This window comes from Lynx rufus, unplaced genomic scaffold (genome assembly GCF_022079265.1).
Source record: "Lynx rufus isolate CCGP_SWC_20201006 ecotype Redwood Valley unplaced genomic scaffold, mLynRuf1.p SCAF_8, whole genome shotgun sequence".
NCBI classification, from domain to species: Eukaryota; Metazoa; Chordata; class Mammalia; order Carnivora; family Felidae; genus Lynx; species Lynx rufus.
Window position 1 is genome coordinate 91,571,098 of NW_025814896.1, and position 17,844 is coordinate 91,588,941.

Consider the following 17,844-nt stretch of genomic DNA (forward strand, 5'->3'; position numbering starts at 1 on the left):
ACTTGCTGGGATGAGCACTGGGTGTGGTATGGAAACCAATTTGACAATCAATTATATTAAACAAAGAAATGATTCCCTTTATATTTTTCAGCTGGTAACCACAAATTAAAAACCAGTAATAGATATGGAAAATATTAAACAGAGAAAGGAATCCAAGTAAATCACTAAAGAAAGCCAGCTAACGGTGAGGAAAGAGAGCAAGAGAAGAAAGGAACAGAGGAGAACTATAAAAACAATCATAAAAAAGCAACAAAATGGCAATAAGTACACACCTATCAAAAATTACTTTGAATGTAAATGGACTGAACACTGTAATCAAAAGATGTAGAGTGACGGAATAGATAAAAATGTAAGACCCACCTATAAGAGACCCATTTCAAACCTAAAGATACATGCAGATTGGAAGTGAAAGGATGGAAAAGCATTTATCAGGCAAATGGAGGTGAAAAGAAAGCCTACATAGCAATACTTATATTGAGCCAAATAAACTTTAAAACAAAGGCGATAACAAGAGATAAAGAAGGACACTATACAATCATAAAGGGAATAATTCAACAAGAAGATATAACAATTGTAAATATTTATTCAATATGGAAGCACCCAAATACATAAAGCAGCTAATAACAAACATAAAGGAAGAAAGTAATTGATAGTAATACAACAATAGTAGGGGAATTTAACACTCAACTTGCATCAGTGGATAGATCATCCAAGCAGAAAAATGTCAAGGAAACAGTGCCTTTGAATGACACATTGGACCAGTTGGATCTAACATATATATTGAGAACATTCCATCCTAAAACATTCCGTCTACTTTTCAAGTGTACATGGAACATCCTCCAGAATAGATCACATATTAGACCACAAAACAAGTGCCAACAAATTAAAAAAGATTGAAGACATACCATGTATCTTTCCCAAACACAATGCTATGAAACTGGAAATAAGTTACAAGAAAAAATCTGGAAAGAACACATAGAAATCTAGAAATACATGGAGGTTAAATAACACGCTACTAAACAATGAATAGGTCAACAAAGAAATCAAAGAAGACATAAAAAATGCATGGAGACAAAAGCAAATGAAAACAAAATAGTCCAAAATCTTTGGGATTCAGCAAAAGCTGTTCTAAGGAGGAAGTTTATAGCAATAGAGGTCTACTTCAAGAAGCAAGAAAAAATCAAATAAACAACCCAACTTTATACCTAAAGGAGCTAGAAAAAGAACAAACAAAATCTGAAACTAGTATAGAAGGAATAATAAGATTAGGGCATACACAAACAAAATAAAAACAAAAACAAAAAAACTCCAGATCAATGAAACCAGGAGCTTGTTCTTTGAAAAAAAATCAGTAAAGTTGATAAATCTTTAGCTAGACTCATCAAGAAAAAAAAAAGAAAGAGAACTCAAATAAACAAGATCAGAAATGAAAGAGGGAAAATAACAACTGACACTAAAGAAATACAAAGGATTGTAAGAGAATATTATGAAAAATTATATGCCAACAAATTGGATAACCTGGAAGAAATGGGTAAGTTTCTAGAAACATATAACTTCCCCAAACTGAATCAGGAAGAAATAGAAAATTTGAACAGATCAATTACCAGCAATGAAATTGCCTTAGTAATAATAAAAAAAAAAAAAAAACAACAAACAAAAGTCCAGGACCAGATGGCTTCACAGATGAATTATACCAACATTTAAAGAAGAATTAATACCTATGCTTCTCAAACTGTTCCAAAAAATACAAGAATAAGGAAAACTTCCAAATTCATTCTATGAGGCCAACACAACATTCCCCTGATGCCAAAACCAAATAAAAGCACTACAAAAAAAAAAAAGAGAGAGAAAGAGAGAGAGAACTACAGGCCAACATCTCTGATGAACATAGTTGAAAGAATCCTCAATAAAATATTAGCTAACCAAATCCAACAATACATCAAAAATATCATTCACCATGATCAAGTGGGATTTATTCCTGGGATGCAAGGGTGGTTCAGTATTCACAAATCAATCAACGTGATACATCACATCAACAAGAGAAAGAATAAAAACCATATGATCATCTCAATAGATTCAGAAAAAGCATTTGACAAAGTACAACATCTATTCATGATAAAAGCCCTCAACCAAGTATGTTTAGAGAGAACATACGTCACATAGTAAAGGCCACATATGAAGAGCCCATAGCTAAGGACTCTTTAAGGTCAGGAACAGGACAAGGGTGTCCATTCTTACCACTTGTATTCAACATAGTGCTAGAAGTCCTAGTCACAGCAATCAGACAAGAAAAAGAAATAAAAGGCATTCAAATTAGTAAGGAAGTAAAACTTTCACTATTTGCAGATGACACGATACTATAGAAAACCATAAAGAGTACACCAAAAAACTACTAGAACCAATAAATGAATTCAGTAAGGTTGTAGGATACAAAATCAAGGTACAGAAATCCATTGCTCTTCTATACACTAATAATGAAGTAGCATAAAGAGAAGTTAAGAAAAACAATCCCATTTACAATTGCACCAAAAATAATAAAATACTTAGGATAAACTTAACCAAAGAGGTGAAAGACCTGTAGTCTGAAAACTATAAAATACTGATGAAAGAAATTGAAGATGACAGAAACAAATGGAAAGACACTCCATGCTCATGGACGGAAGAACAAATATTGCTAAAATGGCCATACTGCCCAAAGCAATCTATAGATGCAATGCAATCTTTATGAAAATACCAGGAGCATTTTTCACCAAACTGGAATATTTATTCCTAAAATTTTTATGGAGCCATAAAAGACCCCAAATATCCAAAGCAATCTTGAGAAAGAGGAACAGAACTGGAGTTATCACAATTCTGGATTTCAAGATATACTACAAAGCTCTAGTAATCAAAACAGTGTGTTCCCAACACAAAAATAGTGAGATCAACGTAACAGAATAGAGAACCCAGAAATAAACCCAGAAAAGAGAGCCCAGAAATAGACAATTATATGATCAATTAATCTTCCACAAAGGAGGCAAGAAAATGCAGTGCGAAAAAGTCTCTTTAATAAATGGTATTGGGAAAACTTGACAGCTACATGCAAAAAAAATGAAACTGGACCACTTTCTTACACGATACAGAAAAATAAATTCAAAATGGATTAAAGACCTAAATGTGAGGCTTGAAACCACAAAAATCCTGGAAGAGAGCACAGGCAGTAATTTCTGTGATATCGGCTGCAGCAACATTTTTCTAGCTGTATCTCCTGAGGCAAGGGAAACAAAAGCAAAAATAAGTATTGAGACTATATCAAAATAAAAAGCTTCTGCACAACAGAGGAACAATCAACAAAACTAAAAGACAACCTACTGAATGGGAGAAGATACTGACATATCTGGTAGGGGTTAGTATCCAAATAACGTATCTGATTAAAGGTTAGTATCCAAAAAATATAAGGAACTTACACAACTCAACACCAAGAAAATAAATAATCTAATTTAAAAATTGGCAGAAGACATTAACAGACATTTCTCCAAGACATAAAGATGGCCAACAGGCACATGAAAAGATGCTCAACATCACTCACCATTGGGGAAATACAAATCAAAACCACAATGAGATATCACCTCATGCCTGTCATAATGACTAGAATCAAAAAAACACAAGAAACAACAAGTGTTGGTGAGGATGTGGAAAAAAGGAACCCTCTTGCACTGTTGGTGGGAATGCAATCTGGTGCAACCACTGTGGAACAGTATGGAACTTCCTCAATGCAATTCCTATCAAAATAACACCAGCATTCTTCACAGAACTAGAACAAACAATTCTAAAATTTGTGTGGAGTCACAAAAGACCCAGAACAGTCAAAATAATGCTGAAAAAGAAAACCAAAGCTGGAGGCATCACAATCCTGGACTTCAAGTTGTATTACAAAGCAGTATTCATTAAGACAGTATGGTATTGGCACAAAAAGAGATGACACATAGATCAATGGATCAGAATAGAGAACCCAGAAATGGACCCACAAACGTATGGCCAACTGATCTTTGACAAAGCAGGAAAGGATATCCAATGGAAAAAAGAGCCTCTTCAGCAGATAGTTCTGGGAAAATTGGACAGTGACATGCAGAAGAATGAAACTGGACCACTTTCTTATACCACACACAAAAATAAATTCAAAATGGATGAAAGACCTAAATGTCAGACAGGAAACCATCAAAATCCTACAGGAAAAAACGGGCAACCTTGTACAATGTTATTTTTAATGGCTGCAAAGTTTTTCTTTGTGTGGATGATATATTGATGATTTAATCAGTCCTGTATGATGGCATTTGTTTCTAATTTTACACTTATAAACCACGGTGATATCAATATCTTGCATATATATTCATGCCCTCTTGACTTTCTGTGTATAATTGCTGATCCAAATCAAGTGTATATTTAATCTTTTTAAGTTCTTATTTTAATTCCAGTTAGTTAACATACAGTGTTATATTAGTTTCAGTACAGTATAGTGATTCCATATTCCATACATCATCCAGTGCTCATCATGACAAGTGCACTCCTTAATCCCCATCACCTGTTTGACTCATCCCCCCATTGCCTCCCCTTTGGTAACTATCAGTTTGTTCTCTATAGTTAAGAATCTGTTTTTTGGTCTCTCTCTCTCTCTCTCTCTCTCTCTCTCTCTCTCTCTCTTTCTCTCTCTGTTTTTCCCTTTGCTTCTAAGTGTCTATCAGTTGAATGGATAAAGAAGATGTGGTATATATAAATGTATATACAGTGAATATTATTCAGCCATAACAAAGAATGAAATCTTGCCATTTGTAACATGGATGGATCTAAAGAGTATAATGCTAAGTAAAATAAGTCAGTCAGAGACAAATACTATATAATTTCACTCTCAAGTGTATATTTAAAAACTTGATGGATATTGTCAAACTGTCCTCCTGAAGACATGCTCATCTTCCCCACAACCTTGTTAACATTTAGAATTTTCTTTAAGTTTAATCTGGGCTAATAAAATAAAGAGAAAATTGGAATACAGTTTTTCATATCCTTTTATGAGCTATTAGTTTTTGATTAAAAAAGCCTTATTCTTATTGATTAGTCAGAGCTTCTCTATGTTAATTACATTCATGGTTTGTCTCATACATTGTATTTTTCTCTTAATTTGTCATTTGCAGAACTTCCTCACAGAGTTTCTTGATATAGAGAATTTAAGAAATATATCTATATCTGTATTCAAACCAGCAATCTCTTTCATTTGGATTTGCCTTTGATGTTAGGAAAACCCCTTCTCCATCCCAACTTACATGGAATTTATACTGGTCTTAAGTTGTGAGAAAGGAATACAGCTTTATGATTAGCCCAGAGGTTCCCCAGAATATGTTTTATGGACAATGTTTCTGTGGGATGTTAATGATATTAATCAAAAGAAGGATTCTGTGATCAAATAAGCTTGGGGAACATAAGGTTTAAGCAAAAGTGTCAGTTTTATTGACTTTGATACTTAATCAGGGTGGAGCCAATTTACTGCAATATAACTTGAAATAGCTAAACACTAGGAACAATCCAAATATACATGAAAATCATAGCAGACAAATAAATGATGTTTTATCCACATGGAGGAATACTACACAGCTGTAGAAAATGAGAATGCTTGCTCCATATGGTGAAAAAGGATATCTGAGATAAATTGTTTATTGAAAAAGTGAGATTCAGGTATATTATATATTTTGTATGAGAAACAAAACAAGATTATATACACAAAAATTTTAAAGATAAGCATAAAGAAACTTTAGAAAGCTCCCAAGAAAGTAAGAACAGTGGCTAGAGGGAGAAATCTTCTACTGATTACCCTTTTACACTAACTGTTTATTTTAAACCACATGAATGTATTTCCTATGAAGATAAATTTAAAACATTTTTGAATGAAAAGCCTCTCAGAGGCTTCAGTATGCTAATATATATTGTGACTCTCTCCAAGTTGTTGGCAGTGGTGGGTTACGCAGTTGCCTATAAAATCGTTTGAGTTAGAAAATTCCACAGCATTTTGGTTGATCAGGTTTCCCTCCAAATTTATGGAATAATCCTTACAGATATGACATGTCATCTGTAGCATATAGTAAAAACAACATTTTAGAGTCTTGGGTTTCTGTGTATGTGTATGGGTGTGTGATTTCTGTTCTGTTTTTCTATTGATTAATTCTATCCCCAGAAATGAGTATTTTCATATCTGGAAGAGCATGCCATTTCTTATCATTGTTTTTCATTACCTTGCTGATATCAAAATTAATTCTTCTTGTTCAATGTTTTTTTTCCCCAAAAACAAACTTTTATTTATTTATTTATTTATTTATTTATTTATTTATTTATTTATTAAAATTTACCTCCAAATTGGGTAGCATATAGTGCAACAATGATTTCAGGAGTAGATTCCTTAGTGCCCCTTACCCATTTAGCCCATCCCCCCTCCCACAACCCCTCCAGTAACCCTCAGTTTGTTCTCCATATTTATGAGCCTCTTCTGTTTTGTTCCCCTCCCTGTTTTTATATTATTTTTGCTACCCTTCCCTTATGTTCATCTGTTTTGTCTCTTAAAGTCCTCATATGAGTGAAGTCATATTATTTTTGTCTTTCTCTGACTAATTTCACTTAGCATAATACCCTCTAGTCCCATCCATGTATTTGCAAATGGCAAGATTTCATTCTTTTTCATTGCCGAGTAATACTCCATTGTATATATGTACCACATCTTCTTTATCGATTCATCCATCGATGGACATTTGGGCTCTTTCCATACTTTGACTATTGTTGATAGTGCTGCTATAAATATTGGAGTCATGTGTCCCTTCAAAACAGCACACCTGTATCCCATGGATAAATGCCTAGCAGTGCAATTGCTGTGTTGTAGGGTAGTTCTATTTTTAGTTTTTTGAAGAACCTCCATACTGTTTTCCAGAGTGGCTGCACCAGCTTGCATTCCCATAATTTTTTAAGTTTATTTATTTAGAGAGAGGGAAAACAGCAGTGGGGGAAGAGCAGCTAGAGAGGGAGAGAGAGAATCCCAGGCTGGCTCTGTGCTGCCAGCACAGAACCCGATGTGGGGCTTGAACCCACAAAGCCATGAGATCATGACCTGAGCCAAAACCAAGAGCTGGATGCTTAACCGACTGAGCCACCCGGGCATCCACAATCTTTTCTTGAATTATTTTTACTCATTTATTATTTCAAATGATTTGCTTTATCAGTTACCTAAATATGCTTGTGGGAAGTTTGTGGAGAGCTGATAGCTTTATGGAATTATACAAAGACAGAAGGGTGTTTCCACCTTTTGACTATTGTGAATAATGCTGCGATGAATACTGGTGTACAAATAGGAGAAAAAAGATGGAAAAGGAGACTGTTTCCTATACGCCCTTAGATACTTTCCAGGGTTTGAATCAAGTGAAATGCACTTCTCAAATATTCTTTTATGCCAGTCAGTAAAGTCTAAAATAGCATGATGTTTTTCATTTTCTTCATGTAACTCCTATTTCTTAAATACTCAAAGTGTTATTTTGTTTCTGTTGTAAAGGAGATCTATTATTTATTTATTTTCTCAAGGATTATTGCTGATATAAGCTATTGTTTCTTTAGTAGATATTACATTTTAACAAATTTATTTTGACATTTATTGAAACAGATATATGATGTTTTCCTTTTACCAATTAGTTGAATGAAATATAATAGATTTCCTGATAAGTTACTAACATTATTTGCTGGAAAAAGTCATGCTTAAAAACAAACCATTGTTATTTTAATATAATTTTGAATTTTGGGGGTGACTTTTAATTAGGTTCTTTGCATCTATGTTTGTAAATGGAATTGGCCTGAAGATTTGTTTTTGAAGTTCTCTGTCAGTTTTTTACAATTATGTTGTGCCAAATGCATATAACAAATTATCAAGTTCTCCATATGGGTCTGAACTCTTGAAGAGCTTATAGGGTATTTGAAAGAATTTCTCTGCAAAAATTTTGGTACCAGTGCCTTTTATAAATGTAATTCTTGAGCAGTATTTTCATCCCTCTCCCCTCGAGCAGCATCAATTTGATATTTGTGGTTTTGTAGGAAATCATCCATTTTTATCTTACTGTGAGTTACACTCTCTGGCCTGTGTGTGCTTTGTCCTCAGTCTAAGAGCAGCTGCTTTTGGAAGCTGATGGTGGCAGCCCAAAGGAATCTCCAACTGGGGTGGGGGGTTCCCATCTTTCTCAGGCCTACACTTTCCTCTCCTAATTAGGGGCTGCTAGTTTATGTCTTGCCCATGACAGTCCTTGGTGGCTGCCTCCTCTTTGGCTCTCTCTGCACAGTGTCTACCAGAAAACCGAGTGAAATTTCTGGCATTTGTATGGCAACCTTCCTAGTTTCTGCATTAATGCAGGCTTTTTTCCCCCTCCTCCTCCTCCTTCTTCCTTACTTTGCTCACTCTAATTTCTTTATGGAGTCAAGGTTGAGGGATTGTTTTTATGCTACCATCTTTCCCTGAAGTGTTAATGTACTTTTCATTCTTGGTTTAACTGCTTTTCATCAATAGCTGAGACAATACCAGGGGCCCTCAGCTGTATCTATAAATGTAGCAGGTGTCAGGGGAGGAGATTAATCATAACAGCTAGCATAAACAATCAGTCCTGGAAACACGAATATGCTGACACCCCTTTGGCCAAGGCCTGGAAGAGCTTGGCAAAGGATACACATTTCTTTCCTTTCGTTTATTTGTGAAATAGTCAAGGAGTTGGAAAATTTGAGAAGTAATGTTGCAGGTACGTTTTCTGATATTCCCTTTCCCCCTCTTATTCTGTCAATTAGTTGATTTTCAGTTTTCAGTGCTGTTAATGAAATTAAAGATCTGTATAAATATAAAAATTTCAGCTAATTTCTGATGATGGAGTGTAACACATAAAAGACAAAATGCTGCAAAAAAAATAACAACACGTATTTTTATAGTCTTTGTTACAACTGGTACTTATAGAGAATTATTAGAGTTAATATATACACATTCATGTACACTTCTACAAATTTTCTAAGTAACAGAGTCATGAATGATATTATTTTCTGGCATCACCTTCTTCCCCAGTACTACTGATAATATTTGGAATTCAGGATAGGCATGTCTTACTTCTTGCTACAACTCTACTGCATCGTTCGGTACATACAAGTTTAATTAACAGAAAATGATATATGACCAATATTAATAAATGATTCAGGAAAACTGAAATTCCCCTGGATGTCTCAATCTTGTTCTTTTGGATGTCTTTCTCATTTTTCATCCTCATTACAGACTTTTTCTTGGCCTTGATGGTCGGCCCTCTGATAAAGAAATGTTGGCTCATTCATCTTCCTTGTCCTCAGGGGCCTTGCCCCTTCTGGGACCACTACAAACTGACAGCCTGTATAGCATCCTCAAGTGTGAGTTTGGCTCTGAATGACTTTGAAAGCTATGGCACATTCCTCCGTGTTTTAACAGAACGGGGAAGTCTATGCATTTTTCAAAGCCAGTGGTTTCTCTTTTATACTTGTCCTTTCATGTGCATTTTTCTAGACTCTAAGAGTCACTTTGGGTCACCCAGGAAGCCAGTCAATCCACTCCCCCCTTCATAGGACTTCTGGGCAGTGTCACAGTTCACCAGAGCAGCCGCAGCAAAGCCGGCAGCTTGCAAATTATGGCAGGATTCCATTACAGATGATAGTATTGCATTAATAATGAGCCCACATCTTCACTTTCATCAATGTTACAACATTAGGATATTTTCTTTTTTTTTTTAATTTTTTTTTCCAACGTTTATTTATTTTTGGGACAGAGAGAGACAGAGCATGAACGGGGGAGGGGCAGAGAGAGAGGGAGACACAGAATCGGAAACAGGCTCCAGGCTCCGAGCCATCCCCTCTGCTTATTTTTACAATGCATGGTTATAGAAAATATCCTAATGTTAGGGGCGCCTGGGTGGCGCGGTCGGTTGAGCGTCCGACTTCAGCCAGGTCACGATCTCGCGGTCCGTGAGTTCGAGCCCCGCGTCGGGCTCTGGGCTGATGGCTCAGAGCCTGGAGCCTGTTTCCGATTCTGTGTCTCCCTCTCTCTCTGCCCCTCCCCCGTTCATGCTCTGTCTCTCTCTGTCCCAAAAATAAATAAACGTTGGAAAAAAAAATTAAAAAAAAAAATAAGCAGAATGGCAGAGGACCCTGAAGTAGTCCCTGCAAAGATCTAGGAATATAGCTAGAAGCAGCTTGTTTTAAACCTTAGTGTTTTGGAGGTGCCTGGGTGGTTCAGTTGGTTAAGTATCTGACTTCAGCTCAGGTCATGATTTCATGGTTTGTGAGTTCCAGCCCTGCATCGGGCTTTGTGCTGGCAGTGTAGAGCCTACTTGGGATTCTCTCTCTCCCTCTCTCTCTCTCTCTCTGCCCCTCCCCTACTTGTGCTCTCTCTCTCAAAGTAAATAAATAAACTTAAAAAAGCTTAGTGTTTTATCTTAAGTCAGCTAAAAGAACCCACTGGAGTAATTAATTTTCAAAGAGCAGATTAGTTAACAAAATTATTATTTATGCACACATTTAAACATATGGGTATATATTTTCATATCAGGTTGTAGAAACATGTTTAATGACACAGGTAATCATTTATGATATGGTAAATGAAATAAGCAGATAATAAGATGTATATACAAATTATCCATTTTATGAAAAGATATTCAACCCTACTTGTAATAAGAAAAATGCAAATTTTTAACTGTAATGGGCAAAAATCTAAAATTTTGACAATACAGTACTCTGTTGGTAGGGTACAGAGAAACAGGGACTCTCATACACTATTTGTGAAATGTGAATTAGTACAATCCTATGTGAAGGGCAAATGTCAAAATTAAAATGTTATATATCTTTGACTCAGCAATTCCATTTTTGGAATTTTTTGGCTATGGATAGCCTGACATGATACGTGTAAAAGTTATCCATGGCAGCACTCTGTAATAACAAAAGACTGGAGACAACCAAAGTCCACCAGAAGTGATGGCTTAAATAACACTGTACATTTGTAGCATGGAGTACTATGTAGCTGAGAAAAAGAATATAGAAGCTCTTCATGAACTGACATGGAAATATCTCTGAGATATATTAAATTAAAAAAATAGGGTACAGAACAATGTGCATAATAAGCTACATTTTGTGTTACAGAGAGGGAGACAATCTATATTTGTGCTGACTTGTATGTATGTAAAACACTTCAAAAGAAACTAAGAACAGTAGTTCCCTAGAGATGGAATAAAAGACTGGAAGAATATTCATCAAAATATTAGAGCCTTTGATAAATGATGGGCATGTGGGTGATTAAAGAAATTATAGGACTTTTCAGTATACTCCATGACTTATTTGTATTTTAAAATGCAAAATACAGTTTTAAATGATTTTCCATGGCACAAAAACAGAAACATAGACCAATGGAATAGAATAGAAACCCCAGAACTAGACTCACAAACATATGACCAACTAATCTTTGACAAAGCAGGAAAGAACATCCAATGGAAAAAAGACAGTCTCTTTAACAAATGGTGCTGGGAGAACTGGACAGCAACATGCAGAAGGTTGAAACTAGACCACTTTCTCACACCATTCACAAAAATAAACTCAAAATGGATAAAGGACCTGAATGTGAGACAGGAAACCATCAAAACCCTAGAGGGGAAAGCAGGAAAAGACCTCTCTGACCTCAGCCATAGCAATCTCTTACTCGACACATCCCCAAAGGCAAGGGAATTAAAAGCAAAAATGAACTACTGGGACCTCATGAAGATAAAAAGCTTCTGCACAGCAAACAACCAACAAAACTAAAAGGCAACCAACGGAATGGGAAAAGATATTTGCAAATGACATATCGGACAAAGGGCTAGTCTCCAAAATCTATAAAGAGTTCACCAAACTCCACACCCGAAAAACAAATAATCCAGTGAAGAAATGGGCAGAAAACATGAATAGACACTTCTCTAAAGAAGACATCCGGATGGCCAACAGGCACATGAAAAGATGCTCAACGTCGCTCCTTATCAGGGAAATACAAATCAAAACCACACTCAGATATCACCTCACGCCAGTCAGAGTGGCCAAAATGAACAAATCAGGAGACTATAGATGCTGGAGAGGATGTGGAGAAACGGGAACCCTCTTGCACTGTTGGTGGGAATGCAAATTGGTGCAACCACTCTGGAAAACAGTGTGGAGGTTCCTCAGAAAATTAAAAATAGACCTACCCTATGACCTAGCAATAGCACTGCTAGGAATTTACCCAAGGGATACAGGAGTCCTGATGCATAGGGGCACTTGTACCCCAATGTTTATAGCAGCACTCTCAACAATAGCCAAATTATGGAAAGAGCCTAAATGTCCATCAACTGATATGGACAAAGAAATTGTGGTTTATATACACAATGGAGTACTACGTGGCAATGAGAAAGAACGAAATATGGCCCTGTGTAGCAACGTGGATGGAACTGGAGAGTGTGATGCTAAGTGAAACAAGCCATACAGAGAAAGACAGATACCATATGGTTTCACTCTTATGTGGATCCTGAGAAACTTAACAGAAACCCATGGGGGAGGGGAAGGAAAAAAAAAAAAGAGGTTAGATTGGGAGAGAGCCAAAGCATAAGAGGCTCTTAAAAACTGAGAACAAACTGAGGGTTGATGGGGGGTGGGAGGGAGGGGAGGGTGGGTGATGGGTATTGCGGTGGGCACCTTTTGGGATGAGCACTGGGTGTTTTATGGAAACCAATTTGACAATAAATTTCATATATTGAAAAAAATGATTTTCCAGGAAATTGACCAAGTCTATCTGTAGCATTTTGTAGCCCAGAGGTACATGCTTATGAATATAGCAGCAAGGGATCAGGGCTGTGGAGACTGTATGGGTCTTATTTTCTGGTGAACATTTGTCTCTCCCATCAGGGACAACATCTGTCCTATATTCTCTAGAACAAATTGGGAAAATTCCAGGTGGGCTTAAGCGTAAAAGTCAGCAAGGCAAAATGCATGAGGTCAAGTAAACATGAGAATGAAGTTGGCTTATTCAAAGGTAAATACTTATGAATAATATCATTCCAGGCAAAGTCCCACACCTCAAAAGGTAGTTTCTTATGAAGGAACTCTTAGGATTGTCCCAATGAGAGCAGTTTCTTGGGAGCTTGTAAAACCAAAACCCTTTGAATAACATTTAATTTTAAGTTAAAAAATATGAAACATACATTCCAGAAAAAGTGGATGAAAAAAATCACCTGGTGTTAGGAGTAATTTTTAAGCAAACACTCATGCTACTACTATCTAGCTCAAGAAATATAATAGTGCCCGCCCCTCAGAAGCACCTCTAAGTGCATCTTCTTGATCACACCCCTTTCCTCCCATGAGAGATAAACATGCCGTTGCTTTCATGGTCCCTACTTCTTTGTTTGCATTTATAGTTTTGCCACCTACTGATGTGCCCTTGAAGATGTACTTTCATTTTGTTTTTAAATTTTTGTTTGTAAGGGCCATCCATGTTGCATGGAAATACATTTTGTTCATTGTATTAATTACATAGTATTCTGTTACATGCTTGTACCACAATTTTTACCCATCGTACTGATGATGGACGTTTGGGGTATCTCCAATTCCAGGCATTAAAAAAAAACACTGATATGCTTTATATGCTAGATGTTTCTGGGTGCATACATGCATGACTTTCTCCAGGGCAATTACCCCTCAGTGAAACTGTGGGGTTATGGTGTATGGATAGTTTCTGCTTTTCTAGATACTACAAAACGTTTTCCAATATGGTTTTATCAATGTATACTTCTAGCAGTCTACAAAGGTTCTCATTGTTTCCTAATTACACCGAAAGTTCTAAATTCTTAGTGGAGTCTGACTTCTTAACATTTGCTAGTCTAATGGGTGTGCAGTAAGATGTCACTATGGTTTTAGTTTATATTTGACTGGTGATGAATGAAGTTGTGTGCCTCCTCATGTATTATTGGTCATTTGGACATTTCTTTTTGTGAAGTGCATGTTCAAAAGTTTTCCTTTCTTTTATTGGATTGCTTTTCTTTAATAGTGCTTAATTTAATCCATGTATTAATAAAGAATCTGAATGATGAATGATCAGGACTGGGGTTTCACCATGCAGCCAGAAGGCAAATGCAGCAATCTAAGATTTTTCACAAAACCCTTTTATATGATTAGCTGACACAGATTTTTCATCAGGCAAATTGGGCTTAAGCACCTGCCCACCACACTGTCTGCTGCCAGTCATCTGTCTGTGCATCCAGATCAATGAATGATGCTGATGGCTGTAGTTAACAGTCACCAGTCTCTTCTCCTGTGCCTGGCACTGGGCTAAGCATGTGCCTTATTTACTTCTCTCAATACCTCTTTGTGGAATGTTCCATTAGGCTTAGAGGCTTAAATAACTTGACTGTGATGACTCAACTAGAGTGTGATATGGCTGGGAGTTGATCCTTCATTTAACTCCAGAGCCCGTATTCTTATCCTACTCATTATACTGTCTTAAATGGAAGTTTCTTTCTGGTTTCAAATTTGGGATTATTGTGTGCTTTGGAAATGGCAATCAGTTTTAGTAGAAGAGAATATAAGGGAGTACTTAGTTTAGAGCTAGTAAAAAAATTCCCCCAAAATATATCATAATGCATTATGAAGGATATTGACAAAAAAAATGGCTTACATAAAGCTTACTATGCACTTGAGATATGTTCACTTCACTTCACAGTCTGTACGTGGATGGCAAATATGGATTCCTTTAACTTACTACTGCATCCATAAACAACTTACACATCTTGAATAGATAAAATCAGATGCTCTTCTCCAGACTCATTTTTTGAGGTTAAAATCATGAAATAAACATATGGTATTGTCTCTCTCTGACTTATTTCACTTACCATTATACTCTTTAGCTCCATCTGTGTTGTTGCAAATGGCAAAATACCATTATTTTTTATGGCCAAATAATATTCCTCTGTGTGTGTGTGTGTGTGTGTGTGTGTGTGTGTGTGTACCTCACATTTTTATCCATTCACCCTCACTCATATATGGAATTTAAAAAACAAAACAAATGAGCAAAGGGGAAAAAAAGAGAGAGAGGGACAAACCAAGAAACTAGAGTGAACAAACTGAGGGTTACCAGGGGGGAGGTGGCTGTGAGGATGGGTGAAATAGGTGAGCACTTATCATGATGAGCACTAAGTAATATATAGAATTGTTGAATCACTGTTATGCTGTGTATCCCTGAAACAAACATAACACTGTATGTTAACTATACTGGAATTAAAATTTAAAACTTAATAAAAACAAATAAATAGAAAAGAAGTTAAAAAATCATGCAGTAAACAATGACGGCAAATCTAATCATGCATCCAGTACAGCCACCCTAAATTCTCAAAGCAAGGAAATAAGACAATCTGGCACACTTTGTCGAGTCTCAAAGGGCTTTCTAGTCATTCATAAGCATAAAACAGCAGAATGTTCAAAAGTAAAACTTTAAATACTACTGTTTCTTGGACAAAACTCCAGAGATCTGTGGAAAAATAAACCTGTATTCCCATATTAAACTTTGAATTTGTTGGAAGATAAATGAACTATATTTTGAAGCAAAACTTTAGAAAGGTGACCAGACTTGGAAAAGATCTTGATAATCAAGAGCCATGCTATAGTCCACACAGTTGAGGGCAGTTTCTAAGCAGTTTATAATGGGATTTAATTCAGAGGGTTTTTATTTTTCCCTTTTCAGGGAACCTTCTGGTTTGAACACATTCACAGGCCCTGTATGGTTTGCAAAGCTATGTTCTTTCTCCCGCTGAGACCCCGCTCAGGCTTGTAGTGTCATTTGAAAGAATAATTTCCAATGTCTCCTTCTAGGCTGAGCATTAATCCCCCCACTGCTTGATCGATTAAATCCCACTGCCTGTGTCTGGAAGGCGAAGTCTGAGCTTTATGTATTGCTTTCTGGCAAGCCCCATTTCCATGCTCCCCGGGACAGATGCAGCAGTATAACTCTATGCAACAGGCTTTTGTACCCTCAAATCTTGGGGGCCAACAGGTAATGTCTCATGTAACCATCTAATCAGATTAAAGGCCTATAATGACTATACTGCTACCTGATGAATTCGGCTCGATAATAATATCTTGCCTTTTGTATGGCATTTAGTTGCTTACAAGGTGAGGATACATTATCTTGTTTGCTCTTCACAATAGTTGTTTATGGGAAGCGGTGTTTTATCATCTTGCATTTTAACAATGAGGGGAGATTGTTATCCTTGCCCAGAGTCACATAGCTGGTAATGGCAATCTTGTTATTAAAACATAGATCATCTGATTATTAACACCAGTGTACTTTTATGATTCACATAATAAACCCAAGATTGGAGGATTATAGAGAACTTTCAAAAGGACCCACATTATCCATGTGCTCTGAGTCCAGAACACTGATGGTAATATAAATGTCACATTGCCGCTCACCTGGGCAGAATGAAACAAAGAATAAGCCATTTCAGTGTCACCTGTAGGAGAAGTAGACTTGGAGAAAATTGCCAGTATTTCTTTGTAAAACCTTAAATGTGATCAGTCAGGCCCTGGAAGATAAGCAGGACTGCCTTATAGGAAACTTGTAACTCATAAGGTCTCAGTGCCCTGGCCTTGCCTTCCCGTGAATTTTGAATGCACCTGGAATGCATTTTCCCCACCTGGAAAGCCCTAGAGGATAGGTGGTTTGGCTTGGTTTTCCCCAGAGGCACATCCTGAGATAAAGATTCAAGTGCAAGTGACTTGGTTAGGGGGAGAAAGAGATACTAGTAGGGAGTGGGCCAGTGGTATAAGGAAAGGTGTGTCATTGAGCCAGCTGCCACTGGGGTGACTGGAGCTTAATCCCAAGACAAAACCTTGGATATAGTGTAAAACCCACACTTCAGAGACATCCCACTTGAGGTGAGGGAGCTGGGGTGTTCATACACCAACTCCTATCAGTTGTTGAGAGCTGCTGCGTGCAGGGGATAATTCCCCCACCTTCTGGCATGCTGAGCAAGAGCGTAGAGTAGTGTTCTATAGGTGAGGAAAAGGCTCCCAGGCAAAGCAATGCAGACACTGGCAGGGCAGAGTTGTTGGTAAATGGCGGGAGGATATGGAAGAACACTTGGAGGGTAGGCTATAACAGGATGCAAGTCTGACATTTTTTCTAATTTTCATTCAAAGTCCACAGTAGTATTTGGGATATAATAATCCCTTGATAATTATGGACATACCAACTTGACATCAAGAGTGGCTATGAGAAATGCTTATAGATGGACACTAAATCCTAACCAACAAAATAACATGAAAAGAAAGAAGAAATAAGAAAAGGCAAAAGAGGTACCGGGGAGTCACCCCTACTCACACTTTCTCATAAATCTTGTTGGGATGCTCTGGCCATTCAATCATGCACACCACTCTGTTGGGCATGGTCTCCGTGGTCGAATAGTAGCCCTGGGGGAAGGCCAGCAGGAGAGCCAGGACCCAGATGACACAGATGACCACCTTGGTGGCCGTGGCTGACAACCGGGGCTGGAGGGGATGGATGATGGCCATGTACCTGGAACAGAGAAGAAAGGACAAATTTTTGATTTGGTCACCAAAATTTGCATTAGTGATTAGCATTGTTCCTATCAATGAAAAATTCCAGGGAAACCTTTGACTTCTGATGATTTTTACAACTATTTTCTGATCCCTTTTTGCATATTCTATCTTTAAGTTTTATGACTCTTAGGACATAAACCCCTAAAATCCATGAGAAAAGTCATCCAGGTTCTTAAGTATTTTAGA

General features: G+C 37.0%; 1 protein-coding gene across 1 annotated transcript in view; it reads right to left on the reverse strand.

Annotated features, from left to right (window-relative positions):
* Nucleotides 1–17,844, reverse strand: part of TACR1 (tachykinin receptor 1) — a 138,989-nt gene that overhangs the window by 48,476 nt on the left and 72,669 nt on the right. Inside the window, exon 2 of the mRNA XM_047069282.1 lies at nucleotides 17,420–17,614. Within this exon, the coding sequence (XP_046925238.1) occupies nucleotides 17,420–17,614 (195 nt within the window). The remainder of the gene's footprint in view (nucleotides 1–17,419; nucleotides 17,615–17,844) is intronic.